This window comes from Pinus tabuliformis, chromosome 9, assembly GCF_031772625.1.
Source record: "Pinus tabuliformis cultivar Carrire ecotype Pingquan chromosome 9, CPIR1, whole genome shotgun sequence".
Taxonomy (NCBI): Eukaryota; Viridiplantae; Streptophyta; class Pinopsida; order Pinales; family Pinaceae; genus Pinus; species Pinus tabuliformis.
Window position 1 is genome coordinate 1280474506 of NC_142307.1, and position 18148 is coordinate 1280492653.

Genomic DNA, 18148 nt, shown 5'->3' on the forward strand with positions numbered 1-18148 from the left:
AGCCTTCCATGTTAAGTTTCTACATGTAAAACACTCTTGCAATATGGTGTGTGTTCCAATAAATGGCTTTTCAACTCAAGCTTTCCTCAAATTGTGTGTAAGATTGTTACAAGCTTATTTAGTCAAATGCCCAACTTCTAAATGCTTAGCATCCTCCTCTGAAATATATATTTGCCAAAACAACCATAATTATTAACAAATGCATCTTTGTAAAAAATTGTTAAATACTATATATATACCAACTACCCTATCAAAAAGTACACCTCCCATATATCCACTCTGCATTCTCAAAAACCTCTGCATTCTCAAAAAGTACACCTCCCCATCATTAATCCCAAAACAAACATATATCCACTCTGCATTCTCTAAACATAAATTAAAAATAAATACCAATAAAGAAAATAAATGAACTCCAAAGCAAAAGGACTTTTGAGTAATGTACGTGTCCTTAAATCCTTTGTTTAATTTTGCCATACATTGATGAAAATGATTATCTATCGTTATAATATAAAAGAGCTGCTTTAAAAACATAACTCGGGGTAATAATGACCCTCATTAATGAACAACAAAATTTGGAATTATGGTGTAATCAAACTGAAACAAAACATAGACAAAGATGCCCAATAAGTAACATATTATCTCAGCAATAGACCTTTTATTTTAGCTTTTGAGCTATCGAAAATGTGAGTTCCTTGCAGGTGAAGGCACGCCTAGAGATGATTTTAACTTGTACATCTAGCTAAGGCAATGTGGGCATTTTTATTACGGCCCGTCACCTTATACAATGAAAATAGTTTCCCGGTGAGAATTTGATAGATATGTCTCCTCCCTATGCCTCTGGCATCTTATTTAATCCGACCGCAACGATCACATGGTTCAGGTGGACTATGAGGAGCATTACCCTCTGATTGTCGCTGCATATTGGGTAAATCATGCTCTAGGACGTCTTTGAATGCCTTTGATGCCTCAGTCAGTTCCTTTAATCTGATTCAATGTCAAACAAACAAGATATGTAGATAACATATTAATACATATTTCATAAACGGCAACTGCAACTAGATAACTGCATCCAACCTCACAGAAATCAGAAATAGTTGAATGCAGGTTCTTATAGAGAAAGGAGAATAGCATGTAATTGATCACGGTTAGTCCCGAGGGTGTGGTCCAACAGTTAGCCCGAGGGTGTGGTCCAACAGTTAGGCTGGGAAGTTTAGTCCCCACAGGTGTCATGGTCCAAGCCTGGGCAAGACTATGTATGCCTGAAAGCTGCCCCAAATAAGACTTCTTCAATTGAAAAAAAAAATGTAATTGATCACGGTTGTAATTAAACTAATAAAAACTAAATTAGTTAGGTGATCTAGATGGCACCAAGTAAATGCTTAGCAGAAATGGGAAATATGACACCTAGTAAAAGGTTAACAGAAACTATGTAAATCTGAAGTAAAATGGTTCAAGGCAGTAGTTCTCAAGGTGCCATCCAAGTGGAGAATGCTACACCACTTTGCTTCTTTATTAGGGCTTTAAAGTTTATGTGAAACACAATAATAATAATTTTAATTTAGGCAAAAGTGAAGCTAGACACCAAATTGGTGTATGTGACCCCTTTGTTTGTGAGACAAGGAACTCCACCTATTAAACCCTTTGTTTGTGAGACAAGGAGTATTAAGTTAATGGAGATGTAAATACTCTACCCGTCTTTGGGTTTGAACTTCCTTACCAACTACTATATACTATTTTACTATTTTATTGAGGCAAAGGGAAATGAAAAAGCCATTCCATTTGACCATTTCAAATTGAATTACAATGTATTGGCAACCTACCTGATTGTAAGAGGAGGAGAAAATCTAATGATAGTACCATGTGTAGGCTTTGCGAGAACCCCCCTTTCCTTCAGCCGTTGACATATGTCAAATGCAGAAACAGTAGATAATCCCTTTGCATTTAGTTCCACGGCATTCAGTAATCCTTGTCCTCTAACCTCCTTTATGATGTGGGGATATGCTTTTTGAATATCCAAGAATTGACTCCTGAACACTTGCCCCATCTCAGCAGCCCTGCAAAATTAGTGCAGTAAATCCCCCTTTGCCTCTCATGTCAGAAACATGCAAGACTAGTAGATTGAATACACAATCCACGACGTCTACTGATATTATAAGACATTGAAAAGTACTGTATATTTCATACATATTGTCAACCATGGAAAACAAATCAGTTTATAGATAAAGTTCAGCACCTCTCAGCAAGCTTTTCCTCTTCGACGATTTCAAGTGCAGCAATAGCCACAGCACTAGCCAATGGGTTTCCTCCAAAAGTGCTGCATCAGCATTCATAAGAAACCAATATTACCTTAAAGATGACGTCTTACCAGTATATAAAATGTATATCCGTACCCAATGTTTGTTACTGGTAAAACACACTCTTAGCAATTAAAAGGAACCATGCATAATAAGATCTTGGTAGGCAATTTAAATCTAAGAAGAAAAAACAAAGCAGTACAGACTGGTAGTAGTAAACCTTCCATGTTCCCCGGGCTTAAAGCAAAGCATTATATCCTTGTCAGCAAGCACAGCGCTTACTGGAAGCACTCCCCCACCTAATGCCTTCCCTAGGATCTGTATATAGCATTGAATCAGATAAGCACCTTGATGTATAAGAATCAAATAGAATAAACTTCATTGGCTATAATCAATATCTTACCACTACATCAGGACGGACACTCTCCCACTCACAGGCTAATAACTTTCCTGTCCGGCCTATGCCAGTCTGTATTTCATCTGCAATCATTAGAACATTGTACTTGGAGCAAAGTTCCCTGACAGATTGGAGGTAGCCCTTTGGTGGAACAATAACCTGCACAGAGCGAAGAGACATTCGAACAACAATATTAAACAAGCAGAAAAATATAGTTGAAGTAACAAAACTTGCACAAGTAATAGGTTTATCTCATATCAGTATTTGCACAGATAATAGTTTGGTCTCGTATCAGTACTGGCACAGATAATAGTTCTGTCTCATATCAGTATTGATTTCAGCTGACATTTTATAACTCAAATTACACATGACAAAGAGAGAAAATTAGAACACATAAAGCAATGTAGATCTGTCTTAAAACTGGTTCTATTTCAGTTGAAATTTTATAACGCAAATTACACATGATAAAGAGAGAAAATCAGAACACTAACCAATATAGATCTGTCTTAAAACTGATTCTATCAAGTGCCAAGAGGGATCAAGTCCAAGTTGCAAACCTTTCTCAAGTTTTGCTCCATCAAAAAGGTACTTTTCACCTCCACAGATTTGTTCCCTCTCAGCACTTGATATAACCAAAGTTAAGATGGATCTACACTCAGTAATATACATCACAATGGACTCAGTTTACATGCAAAGATCCTAATTTTGGAGACTGCCAAAATGAAAACCAGCCTAGATATCTGCTGCTGCACTCGGTTATTATGTTCAAAGGCAGCTAGAATTCAGCTATACTTAAATGAATGAAGTGGACATTTACACTGCTGTTGTTGAGTAAATTTTGTAACTAAGTATGTAATTTTTCGTTATTAACCTGCTAGAATTAACAATGTGAACATATACAAGACTTGATATAAGGCCCTCTACTAAAATGCCATATTACAGCCATAGTTACAGGCATAACTTTACTGTTTAATTTTCACAGATTAATCAGTGTCTTAACCTCAGAGAAATGGTTAACATTGCTCCAATAGAAGCTCTCTGCCTAAAATGACACCCTTGATGTGTGGCAATTTATCTAGCCTCTCTCCTTGATTAGTAATAGCTATGGATAAAAAATTATAACTACCAAATAACTTTTACTTTCCCCTTCGTTAATATGTGAGTGGCAGAGAGGAGAGATGTCTTCACCTTCAGCAAATTTGTTTACTTTCGAAGGCCTACATTGAAATATTTTAGTTAAGGTCCACATTGAAATTTTTTTGTTATAAATTTTACTTTTTCAAGAGCTATTGGTGAGCTTAATGCTGAGCAGAGAATTAAACCTCTCAAACTGGGCTGTAGAAAGCACCTCTTGTTGCAACAAGAGTCTTTCCTTTGATTTAGAACAAAGTTTTTCTAGTATATTATGAAGGCATATGGCTCATTGAAGTCACCAAGTTTCAGCAAGTCGACTTGCCCATTTCCTATCTGAATAGGCTTAAGTTGGAAAACTCACTGGTTAAGTCAAGAGCCAATAAGTCTTGCCTAACCTAGCTAGTTTGGTGAGTACTCATTAGAGTTCTAGGAAACTCACCATGTCCGTGACAGTGATTCAATTCCATAGCTGCATGTACAACATAAAAAATAGTCCTTTTTTTCATTCTATGATCATTCTTTCTTTTGTACTACATTTTTTGTGTCAGAAACAGTTCAGATGTGCCAAAGACTTTGTAAGTTTTGCTACAATCCGATTTGCTTATTTTCAGGCATATGCACTGCCTGGAAAAAGGAAAAACGTAGGGAAACCAATTCATCATCAGAGAAGCTATTTTAAAGGATGTCTGAAATATTGGAGGTATTCCAAAGGATTTCTACCTGTTTCTTTGGTTTTTTCCCATAGATCCAGAACCACCCTATTATTCTCATACGTAATGTTTTCATAAAGCCCTACAATACTTCAAAATGCCCAAGGAAAAATACTTTTGTTGGTCATTTACACAAATACCTTGGTGGGGGAAAACTCCAATGTAATTTCTGCAATAAAGTTATAAAACAGTGAATAGCGATTCAACATTTGAATTGATACCTTGCCAAAATCAATTGCCACAATATTCTCAGGTGTCCAAAAGTACCTATACATGCTACCCATCACTGTGTAGCCAATCTAGACTCAATCTTTATTTCTAAAGCTAAGAAACAAAAACTGATGGCTGGAATAGGGCAAGTTTCCTCTTCCACTATTGAAAGCACTACTGCCTCTGACACTACTACACCTTTCCCATCAATTAGACCCAAGTCAGCATCACCACTGATAAGTCAACTTGACACATGTATGATCTTTGAATTGAAATTGCCACTGACAAGTCAATTTGATACCCATGTCAACTTTGACTCAACATTAACATTTACTCGAGAAGTCAATTGCAGAAGGTACAGTTAGTTGTAACAGATTTTAAAACCTTCTTGTGAATGTAACAAATAACTCTAAATGAGTCTGGTTCAGATTAACATCCAGTTCAGAAAGGTAGGCAACAAGTGATAGTATTCAGATAGGTCATTTTTGGGACTATTAATTTCATTTGCAATTTTTCATTGTTTTTCTGTATACATTTCTGTCCAATTCTATTGGTTACAGTGACTGTCAGATTATTAATCATTACAGGTACAAGCACACACCCTAAACTCAGAATCAATTTGACTCGACAAAGTCAAAAGTAAACTTTTGGTACTAGAGCAAGTTTGCAACTGACAATTGCAAACATGGTCAGGCAAATTAATGGTATGGACAGGATGCCGGTATTTCACTGGAGAGCTTCCCAGGAAGCTCGAGTCCCCTGATGGAAAAAGGAAGAGATGCACCAAACCAGAAAATATGGTTGAACGTGAAGAAGCATCTCCCAGAGGAAGCAGACATTTAAGGCCAAATCCTTGTTGAGAATTCAGTAGTACAGTGAATATGTTAATTCTCTTTAACTTGATAACCGTTTGTGTTACCTTTTTCCTTATTAGCTTTGCTCCTTATTATTATAGTGTGAGATACATCAAAGTTTCAAACAGCTACCAAAAACAATAAGAACAGTGACACAGTATATAGGATGCAAGCTAGGGACAAAACCCTTCCTCTTGAGGGGAAAACCCTTAAATCTCTTCTCTTCTTATAGATCCTTCAATTGACGAATACCATGACCTAATGACTTAGACAAATACCCTCCAAGATCAAGATCAACTCGGCCTCCTGCTGCAAGAACTTCGACCTCCTACTGCAGATCTGAAATTGTCTTCCGGCAACTGCTGCAATTGTTGCTGCTCCTCTAGAAGACTTCGATCTTCTTCGTATGGTCTTCTCTTCCCTTCGCTTGCCTTTCCTTGTGACTTAGGGCTAGTGAGATACCCTAAGTGACCTTTGCTTGACTTCCTTTCTCTCTTTCCTCTAAGATCGAACCAAAGATAGCCCTAGCACAGAAACCCTAGCTTCGACTTGTACGTGAGAGAGAGAGAGAGAGAGACTTTACCCAAGCACTTCGACTTCCTTTTTCTCTTCTTCGTCCTTCTTCAACTTCCTTTGCTTTCCTCTTCTTCGCATAGAATGAGATGAGTGTGTCTAATGGAGGACGAGTTCCTCTATATTTATAGGCTTCTTCAAGGGTGGGCGCGGCTCTTCATGTAGGCTGACTTGATCTTGGAGGTATTTCGACAAAACAATTTTTTCTTTACAAGATACAGTGTGCCCATAGGGTATTCAATATATGACAATGATTCTTAAACCTAGGACAAACCCTAGAAGCACTCAATGGGTGCTTGACCTATAAAATAAAAGAACTTGAGCATGAAACCCATGCTTCATTAATAATAATTTATTTTCATTTTATAATTTACAAGAATACATTTCATACTTATGAAGACCGAACCTAGTTACACATTTTTCAACACTCCCTCTTAACTAGGGAGGTATTCATAAGAGGTACATGGTCATTCTCAATCTGAAGAGATCTCATAAAAAGAGTCGGATCAGTAACCCATTTGTATAGCATCATATCAACCAGCATTGTCACATAGCAAGGCCTTGACTAACAGCTCTATCTCTCCACGAGATCTAAGCACAATGCTGGCAAGACCAATGATGTATAGACCAATGTTGCATGAAGCGGGAGCGAAGCGGAAGCGTCATTTTCCAAAAATCTAGGAAGTGAAGCGTCCGCAGAAGCGTCTGCTATATATATATATATATTTTTATATTTTTTTGCATTTATACTCAAAACAAACATCCCAAATACCAAATTAATTGTAGAAGACATGAAAACATGCATATTTTTGCATAAATCAAGATAGATATGGCATCCATGATTCCATTGTAGTTACTAGTATGTACAACAATCATCTATATTCTAGCTATTACAAACATACATCAAATTTTTAAGCATATTATAAAACATAAAACATTTAAGCATATTATAAAACATAAAACATAGAGCATATTATGATTTATCTAGCAAGTGAGCAACTGTCAACATTTGTCATGTCCAAAATTCAAATAATAATGTTTACAAAATATGTCACTTGGTCACCGCCAAGCCAAAAAGGTTCAAAATTCAAATTCACAAGTCTACAAGTCTAATGAGTAATCTATGACAAAAAGTAGTAGATTGTGAATATATCTACTAATCTCTCCTCCTTCCACCACGAATAGAACGTGGTGGCGGGCCTCCACGTGGTGGCAATGAAGAAGATGGTGCCTGTGTAAGTCGTGGCACTGAAACTGATGAAGAAGAACCCCCTGCTGTTGGTGTTGAACCTAGGAACCAAGGGACCAGATGGGGGTGGGGGTGGTGGCATATCAACACGGTCATCATCATCCTAGAATCGCTCAAAAAATTCATGCAAAAAAAAAAACACTAGTTAACAAAAAAATTAAAAACATGAATTAGAGAAATGCTTTATAAGGGAAAATTGGAAAATTCATACCACAATGGACATACCTGGATAAGAGCATCCTCTAATTGCTCTAGTCGCAACACTCCATCCTCCAAATTGGGCTCCTCTGGATTCTTGTCCCAAATCAACAAGTCTTTATTAGACTTTGCATCTTCACAGTAATGGGACAACAATCGCAAGTTGTAATGAACATAAACCAAGCTCTCTGCCCGGTCTAAACTCAACCTGTTCCTTTTAACACTGTGGATGAAAGAATAAGAGCTCCAACACCTCTCTGCAGAAGAAGTGTTTACCACCTGTGATAGCACCCGCAATGCCAAACTCTGTAGAAGTGGAGTACCCCCTCCATGCATGTTCCACCACTCAAGAGCAGAAAAAGTCTCTCGATCTTTAATTGCATGCATGCTCCCAAATGGACCAGTGTTGAGCGTATAGTTGCTCACCTGTCTCCGTACCAATGCAGCGTCCTCCTCATCAGGGATTAATTTACTCAATGCAGCCATATATTTTTGGTGAACCTCTTGATCTTGGTGTGGTTTTCTCATGCTTCCCCCCCCAGGTGCTGGTGTTGAAAGCCATGATGGATGATAGTATTTAGGTGTCAAAACATATGCTAATGCATGCAATGGAATATTTAGCATTTCCCATCGGTTTTGCACCTCTACACGAATATAATTGTACAAGGTGGTATCTCTAGGCTCAACAATGTCTTTAATCTGCCCCAACATGCTATCCATTTGCTCATACACCTCCCCAATTACTAGTCGATCTGAATCTGCAAACTTGATCATGTAATAAATTGGTTTGGTGAATTGCAAAACATATTTAACCTGTGACCAAAAGTAACTGTCAAGAACAGTGTCCTTGACTGCATTAGCACCATCTGTGTCAGTGTTAATTTCATCCCATGTTTCAGCACACACCAGATTAGTTAAAGCTTGTCTCACCTTCACTAGCCGCCTAAAGGTGAGGTAATAACTAGCAAATCTTGTCTTTGCAATTTTAAGCAATTGCAACTTGGAGTAAGTGCCATAGAAGTAGTTTACCCTTGTATGCCCTGTGATGAATTTAATGAGCTGCTTCCCTTTCCTGTAAACCTCAGTAATCCACCCACAATCTTTGTGTTTCACAATATCATGCATCAAAAGGTTCAATGTGTGAACCAGGCACCCAGACCAAAAGATGTGTGGATGAGTACGCTCAATAATTTTTCCTGCTACCTTACAATTTGTTGCATTATCTGTGATCACTTGAACCACATTATTCGGACCAACATCTTTGATTGATTTCAATAGGAGATCTGCAATGTTTTGTGCAGATGCAGTGATGGAGGAGGAGTCATGACATGCAATAAATACTGTACCACTAGAAGAAACACCAAGAACATTTATCAAATGTTGGTTTCTAATATTTGTCCACCCATCTGATACAATGGATACCCCAGAGTCTACCCACTCATTTGTAAAACGTGTCAAAGCTCTTTGAACCTTAGCTTTTTCTCTTTCTAATAACACTGTTCTAGCTTTCTCATAGTTGGGGGCCTTGTATCCTTTTGGGGCTTCATTGATGGCCTTTACCATTTCATGCCAATAGGGAGAGCGAAGCACATTGAATGGTACACCGCAAGCACAAAGAAAACGGACTATCTTTCCATCCACATCATCCCTCCCAGCAACATTAAGGAAATCCCCTATTGTTCTTCTACCTCCAGAGCTTGCAGAAGTACCATGAGGAGATGAGCAACTACCAAATTTAGAGGTTGCACTTGATTCAGAATGAGTTTTTTGTTTCTTGTTTTTTTGTTGTGCAGCCATCTCTATTTGGATGTATTTTCTTCTTTCTTCAGTTGAAATGTTTGGGCAAATTTGTACCCCCACAGAACCCTTTTTTTCATCACTGTCCAGCACCCCACAAAGATGCCTCCTCAGACGGGTATATGAACCACAATATGGTTTTCCTCCATGACAACCATGAGGGCACACAAATTTGTAAGATCCACCACCCTTTCCCCCATCAAGTTTGGTCACATAGTTCCACAAGGGTGTTGATGTAGCTTTCCCATCTTGTGTTTCAGTGTCCCCTTCAAGTTCATCCCCTTCCTCTTCAAACCCTTCCTCCTCATCATACATTGGGTCACTACTATTAGGACCATCACCAATGTCCTCTTCTGTTTCTTCCCTTCTATTCCTCACCCTTGCCATCATTAAAACCAAGAGTGGAATGATACATAGAAGCCAAAAGAACACCATCTTGGAATATGGATATAGGTGGTGGACAACGGCAACCTGTAAATAAAGGAGCAAGTAGAAACAATGGGAAAGAGTAGGAGAGGGAGGAGAAAAATAAAAAAAAAATTCAAAAAAACAAGGGAGTTTGGGGTTTGAACTTACCTCTTTAGCTCTTGTAGATGAAGTCCTCCAAGCTCTTGCTCCAAGCTCCTCCTCCTTCTCCTAGCTCCTCCTTCTTCACTCCTCCAAGCTCTCCTCTCTTCTCCTCTCCTTTCCTCTCTTCTCTTCTCCTCTCCTCTCTTCTCTTCTCCAACTCTCATAAACTCAAAGTGAGAAAATGAGGAATGAATGGGGGCTTTATTCTTTTCATTCCTCACCTTAACCTCACCCTAACCCACCCCCTTAAGGTTGAGTTAACTTAACTTTAAAAAAAAATTAAAAAAAAAATTGTTTTTCTCCCTTGGGCGCGCCCCTTTCCGCCGAAGCGTACGGAAGCGTGCGTGAAGCGCACGCTTCCTGCTCCGAAGCGCCACGCTTCGGCGGCCCGAAGCGCCGTACGAAGCGCGCTTTGGAGCCGGCGCTTCGGAAATTCCAGGAAGCGCAAATTTTTTTACGAATCGCGCTTCGGAAGGCGCTTCGTACTGCGCTTCCGTACGGGGCGCGCTTCGGAGCGGGGGGGGGGGGGGGGGGGGGGGCGCTTCGTGCAACACTGGTATAGACACCATAATCATTGTCTCTCAAAGTACATACTCCACCCGGGTGTTCAACAAGTATGACCTTCCATGGGACTATTCTTATCTTGGGTAGCCAGCCCTCAAAGAATATCGGTCCTCCACGACTCCTCTTATTTTGGATGCCATATCTCATCCTCAAAGAGTATCGGATGCCAAATGATTACCCAATCCTCTATTTTGTCTTCCTAATTGAAGTCAAGAATAATGTGTCTATCTCTCCCTCTCAATTAGGGACGATACATCAACCAACCCAAGCTTGTCTCTTAAGTATACAAGCTTCTTGTTGGGAAGTGACTTTGTCAGTATGTCAGCTACCTGCTCATTAGTGGAGATATATTGTAGCTGCAGCACACCATTTTGCACTAGCTCTCGTATGTAGTGATACTTGTTTATATGCTTTGTCTTTCCATGAAACATTGGATCCTCAGACAAACGTATACAGTTGGTGTTATCACAAAGTATCTCTGTAGGGTTCATCGGCCTGTCAAACAGATCGGATAGCAACTTTCTCAACCATACTACTTCTCTGCTTACTTCACAGCCTGCAATATATTCAGCTTCAGCACTACTCAACACAACGATGTCTTGCTTTCTACTCATCCATGAGACCATGGAGGATCCTAAACTAAAACACCCTCCCGTAGTGCTTATTCTGTTTTGCTCACTGCCTCCCCAGTCAAAATCTGTATATCCAATCAGTTGGACATCATTCCTTCTATCATACTTTAGACAGTAGTGGATGGTTCCTCACAAATATCTCAGAATGTGTTTTGCTGCTACCCAATGATCATGCTTCGGCTCCACTTGGAATTGACTGAGAACATTTACTGCAAAACATATGTCTGGTCGAGTATTCACCAAGTACATCAATGAGCCAATAAGTTGTCTATACTTGGAAGGATCCACAGGGCTAGATTCAAAACTCCTTAGTCTCTTCAAGTTTGTGATCATCGGAGTAGTCATAGGTTTGCAATCCATCATGTCAAACCTTTTCAACATCTTGATCACATATTTTCCTTGACCCAAATAGACTTCATCAAATCCTTGCCAGAATTCTAGTCCCAAATAGTAATGCATCAGCCCAAGATCCTTCATTCTTCAATTCGACCTTCTACACGTGTTAAGAGAAGATCATCTCCATACAGAAGAATGATTACAAGTTCTCCATCTACAACCTTGATATAAAAGTTTGGATCAGCAAAACTTTTTGTGAAGCCTATTCTTTGTAGGTATGCATCCATTCTAGCATACCATGCCCTTGGTGCTTGCCTGGGGCTATATAATGCTTTCTTCAATCTGCAAACATATGCCTTCCTATCTTTAACTTTGAATCCCAAGGGTTGTTCTATATAGACTTCTTCATCTATTGTGCCATTCAAAAACACAATCTTGACATCCATTTGGTGGATGTTCCATCCCATCGATGCTGCCAGAGAGACTAATGATTGAATCGTTGTATATCTTGTTGTTGGAGCAAATGTCTCTTCATAGTCAATGCCTTCAAGTTGAGAGAAGCCTCTAGCCACAAATCTTGCTTTATACTTATCTATATTTCCATCTGTTGCATGTTTGATCTTATAGATCCACTTGGAAGTAACCACAGATTTGTCTTCGAGCCTAGGTACGATCTCCCAAACTCCATCCTTCATTATAGATTGATATTCTTCATTCATGGCATCATTCCAATTTTTATTGTTTATAGCCTCTTCAAAAGTGGATGGTTCTGCTTCTATTAGTTTTGTCATGTATGAAGCATACCCAGAATATCTTTTGGGTTTCTTGCTTTCTCTGAATGATCCTGCATCAAGTAGAGTAGATTTTAACCAATTAGGTATGTATTTTTCTTGTTTTGGAAATAACCACAAGTTGAACTGGCTCACTAGGACCTTCTTCTTCATGATGTGATTCTTCTTCAAATACGGGAAGTTCTTCATCATCAGAGTCTATGGAAAGTTCCTTTGATTTCTTGAAAGCTATGCTTTCATCAAATATGACATCACGACTGACTTCTATGTGATGTCCATCTTTCATGTAGATTCTATAATCTTTTGATGAGTTGATGTACCAAACAAATGTTCCCTTCATTCCTAAAGGATCCAACTTCTTTCTTTTATCCTTGGGTATGTGGATATATACAGGACACCCAAAGATCCGGAGATGATCTACAGATGACTTCTTTCCAGTGAACACTTCTTTCGAAGTTTTATTGTCTAGAGATCTATGGGGACTTCAATTCTGAATGTAGATAGTGGTCTTCATGGCTTCTCCCCATAGGAACTTAGGAAGATCTTGATCATGTATCATTGCTTTTACACTTTGTTCAATGGATCTATTCTTTCGTTTTGCAACTCCATTTTGCTCAATATTGTATGGGACTATTAGCTCCCTCTTAATCCTAGACTCCTTACAGAATGCTATAATTTCTTTGGATGTATATTCTCCTCCATTATCAGATCTTAATATCTTGATTCTTTTTCCTGTAAGGTTTTCCACTTCAGCTTTGAATTCTTGAAATTTTGGAAATACTTCATCCTTGGTTTTCATTAAGTAAACCCAGGTCTTTCTTGAATGATCATCGATGAATGTGACATAATATAGGTGACCTCCAAGAGATTTAGGAGTCATAGGGCCACATACATTGGAGTGAATGAGATCCAAGATTTCTTTTGACTGTGAAGCACTGCTTCCAAATGGTCTCTTGGTATTTTTGCCTAATGCACATCCCTTACAAACTCCTTCATGATCTTCTTTCAGATTTGGAATTCCGTCTACTATGGAACATAGAGTTGGAAGGATTTTGACATGTAGGTGACCAAATCATCTATGCCAGAGTTCACATGAGCTAATTTCAATGTGAACTAGGGCTTGGGCCACGTGAGACATTAGTTTGTAAAGTCTTCCTTCTCGAATGCCAATGACTTTAGCTTGATCTATACTTGAGTCTTTACTCCATACAATGACCTTACCATCAATGAAAGCTACTCTATCACCCTTTTCTTCTAGACTTGAAATGGAAAGTAAATTTTTGTGCAAACCTGGAACAACTAGAATGTTGTCGAGGTGAATGTTGCTTCATCTTCCAACTTTATGGAGGTTGATCCAATACCTTTCATGGGATAGCTTTTGTTATCTCCAAGTTCCATTGAATAAGCGGATTTTCCTTTTGATAAGGTCTTCAATTGGTTGGAGTGGCCAGTCATGTGCCTTGATGCACCACTATCAATTACCCAAATGTCTTCATCTTGGAATGTGCTAGAGAGAGCCAAGAAGAGACTTGTTGGACATTGGATAAACCAACGCTCCCGTTGTGTTTCGCGACATGGAATAACCGCCTCTCGTGGATCCTTATCTCTGGCGATGTGATCGTTGACTAACACCTACAAGTTTTGGTCTAAACGACAATTGTGATTCCCAACAAATGGTATCAGAGCGTAGGTCACAAGTTCGATACACACCCAGCTTGTTTTGGGGGGGAGATTGTTGGACATTGGATAAACCAACGCTCATCATGTGTTTCGCGACATGGACTAACTACCTCTTGTGGATCCTTATCTCTGGCGATGCAATCGTTGACTAACACCTGCGGGTTTTGGTCTAACGGCAATTGTGATTCCCAACAAGACCTTCATCCTTTTCTTTGATTGATACCTTCTTTGTAAAGAATAGCAAACTCCATGCTTCCTTGATACCTTTCTTGAGATAGCTTGCAATCTTCTTGATTAACTTCTTTACTGTAGAGGAGATCTTCATGATGCCCTTAGATGACCTTAGCTCTGATACCATTTTGAGAATTCAATAGGGCAGTGAATATGTTAATTCTCGTTAACTTGATAATTGTTTGTGTTGCCTTTTTCTTTATTAGCTTTGTTCCTTATTATTATAGTGCAAGATACATCAAACAGCTACCAAAAACAATAAGAATAGTGACACAATATATACAATCCATGGCCAAAACCCCTCCTCTTGAGGAAAAACCCCTTAAATCTCTTCTCTTCTTATAGATCCTTCAATTGACGAATACCATGACCTAATGACTTAGACAAATACCCTCCAAGACCAAGATCAACTTGGCCTCCTATTGCAAGAACTTTGACCTCCTACTACAGATCTGAATTTTTTTCTTCCAGCGACTGTTGCAACTGTTGTTGCTCCTCTAGAAGACTTTGATCCTCTTCGTATGGTCTTCTCTTCCCTTTGCTTGCCTTTCCTTGTGACTTAGGGCTAGTGAGATACCCTAAGTGACTTTTGTTTGACTTCCTTTCTCTCTTTCCTCTAACATCGAACCAAAGATAACCCCAGCGCAGAAACCCTAGCTTCAACTTGTACGTGAGAGAGAGAGAGAGACTTTACCCAAGCACTTCGACTTCCTTTTTCTCTTCTTCCTCCTTCTTCGACTTGCTTTGCTTTCCTCTTCTTCGCATAGAATGAGATGAGTGTGTCTAATGGAAGACGAGTTCCTCTCTATTTTGTAGGCTTATTCAAGGGTGGACGTGGCTCTTCATGTAGGTTGACTTTGACTACTTCTACGCTGACTTGATCTTGGAGGTATTTCGACACTTTAAAGACAACAATTTTTTCTTTACAAGATACAAAGTGTCAATAGGGTCTTCAATATATGATGATGATTCTTAAACCTAGGACAAACCCTAGAAGCACTCAATGGGTGCTTGACCTATAAAATAAAAGAACTTGAGCATGAAACCCATGCTTCATTAATAATAATTTATTTTCATTTTATAATTTACAAGAATACATTTCATACTTATGAAGACCGAACCTAGTTACACATTTTTCAACAGTCCTGAGGCTGCAACAAACTTTCATGACTTGCCAATATTTATTGAAGAGAAATTCAATATGTTAACACAGTTAATTTTGCCAAACTGAAACAGTAATGTGACTATCAATTTGGAAGCAATTCTTTGATTTCCATAAAGAGTATGGTGAGCATAGTTTTAAAAATCAGCCGGCATGAACCAAAAACCGGTCAAACGGCTGGTTCATTAGGCAGTCGAGTCGAACCAGGCAAAAAACCCAGTTTAAGGGCTGACTTCGCCAAAAAATCACACAAATTGGACGAAACCAGCTAGTTTATGACAGAACCGGCCGATTTATTGTCAGGGCAGCTACAGATGCCAGAGAATGCAATTTTCTGAGTTTTGAAGCTGTTTTGAGGGAAATTTGGGGTTGTTTTCCTCCAAAAATAGCCCCTCCAAGAAAAGCATGCCTACCCTCTCATTTGCCTGACACATCTCAACCCTAGCAATGTTAACAACTAATGGTAATGTTAAATTCCTGAAGTAAAAGTTTACTTAAATTTTTAACATTACCATGAAATGACTCGAGATGTTTGAGAGTGGTTTCAAACTCAATGGATTTCATATGGAGAAACTAGAATTTTAGATTTAAACTCAAAATTCATCAGATTTAATGGTTTTCAGGATTTCATGGTTTGGGGGTTTGCAATGTTTCCATTTGATTCTATCATGCGTGAGGGTATGAGATTGGCATTTGATCAAGAGCACAAAGCCCTTTAAGAACCTTGATGTTGGTGGCATTGATTGTTGAACTTTTTTGATGTTAATGGTATTGATTGTTGAACTCCTCTACCATGGCCTTAACAAGAATGTACCCTTCACTCAAAGGAAAACAACAAGTTAGGCATGCTAATCTTTTTCTACCACATTATAAGGTTGAGGAGATAAACCCTTCACTCAAACCAAAATCATTGGTTAGGCATGTTAAAAATTTTCAATTTCTATCATGTTACAAGGTTGAGCAATCCAAGCCTGAAGACTCTAAGCTAGATGATGTTTATGTATCTCTTGTTGATGATCCCATTTCTAGTAGTGCTAAATCAATGATGAGTTTCATGAGTGACCATGTTGATCAATGATTTGTAGTTTTGATGTCTATTTTTGCTACTACTACTACTACTAAAGTTGTAGAGGAGTTTTAGGAGTCATAAAACTCTGAGCCATATTATTTATGTAGCTCATGTTGATGATCCCTTGTCTAGTAGTGGTGATGAGTTTGATCATGATGAGGAGTGACAATGTTGTTGATCACTGATATGTAGACTTGTAGTAGGTTAGTGGCCCCATAGCTTAGAGCACTGTTTTCGGACTCTAGAGGCCATTTAGAGCCTCATTGATTATGTATTTTGTTGCCGATATGTATTGCACTTGGTGTCATTTTGATATATTCACCTTTACATGGTATATAGATGAGCAAACCTTGCATATTTTGTCTCTATTGGTTTGGAATCATGGTTTTAAATGTTAAAAATAGTTTTCTTTATTGAAAACTAATTATTTCATGTATTTTTTTAAAGACTAGTTCATTGAGATCTTGTTAAAATAGGCAACTAGGGCCAAATTCCACCTTGGGACAACTCATATGATGGAGATGATTATTGCACTGGATTTCCCTTTTCGAGAGGTCCAAGTTTGATATAAAGATCATCTCATTCGGACAATAAGAAGTGTGATTTTGAATTTATTCTCACATGTACAAATTGTTAAGGTCGACCTCAGCTTAAAGTAGGCTCAAGAAGCCCAATAGATATGTCTCTTCACCCACATCAAAGTGTATAAATAGAAGAGACCTCTCTCCTGATTTAGACATCAATCACTTCATCATTCTTCTCTCTCCATAACAGACTGGTTTGTACAACTTGGGAATCTTCTCTCTCTCTCACACGTGCGGCTAGGAGAACTGTTTTTCTAGGCTGAAATAGGACAAAAATTTTACACTGTTGACCACTGTTGTTTTGACAGAGTTTGATTTTGTTTTCTGGGGCAGAATTTCGCTCTCTTGAGGCCGCATTAATTGGCACAGAAATCGAGGTGTTTGGGACTGTTTGACCAATGTTGACTTCAAGGTTGTTTGACAGTAGGCCTCACTGTTGTTTGACCGAATTTGACCAGCATTTGTGGGACTGTTTTGGGTTGACTTTGACCCTTGATGGAGGCCGAATTAATTTGCCTTTGACTGAGCTTCAAAGGAGATGGCTTGCTGCTGATTTGACCAGCGTTGACTTTCTGGTTAGGGCTGAAGTTTGACTGCAGTTGACTACAGAATTTGACAGGGCTGATTTGACTTTGTATTGGACTAATCTAATTGACTTTTGCACTCTCTCTCTCTACTAAACTATTGAATAATAATAAGTAGATTTGATCAAAGGGTTTTCCCCACATTGGGGTTTTTCCCTGGCATCTACAAAATCTGGTGTCCTCTTGTCTTGGCTTGTCTTCTACATATGTTTTTATGTTCTATCGACATTTACTGTCAATGTGATTAATGGTTAATGTGATTGCTACTGGAAATTATTGGAAATTGTCATTGGGCTGCTAAAGGAGCATTGAAGTAAATTATCTAAAATTTAACATGGTATCAGAGCTCAAGTGAAGACAAAGCCCAAGAAAGAGTGAGGAAAAGCAATCACTAAGCGAAGTTGTTGGACAAGAACTTGGAACAATCTCAATGGCGACTACATCTTACTTCAAATCCAAGGACAAGCTTAAGGACAAATCCAACTATCATGCATGAAAAATGTCTCGGGATTTGACTTTGGAAGAGAAT

At 38.7% G+C, this 18148-nt stretch overlaps 1 protein-coding gene across 2 annotated transcripts in view; it reads right to left on the reverse strand.

Moving 5' to 3' along the window:
• Positions 1-443: 443 nt before the first annotated feature.
• Positions 444-18148, reverse strand: part of DELTA-OAT (ornithine-delta-aminotransferase) — a 175279-nt gene continuing 157574 nt past the window's right edge. For both annotated transcript variants that reach the window (XM_089445879.1, XM_089445880.1), the window contains exons 6-10: positions 2698-2850; positions 2515-2612; positions 2234-2314; positions 1821-2054; positions 444-984 (exon numbers count right to left, since the gene is read on the reverse strand). In XM_089445879.1, coding sequence (XP_089302005.1) covers positions 846-984; positions 1821-2054; positions 2234-2314; positions 2515-2612; positions 2698-2850 — 705 coding nt within the window. In that variant the 3' untranslated portion in view covers positions 444-845. The remainder of the gene's footprint in view (positions 985-1820; positions 2055-2233; positions 2315-2514; positions 2613-2697; positions 2851-18148) is intronic.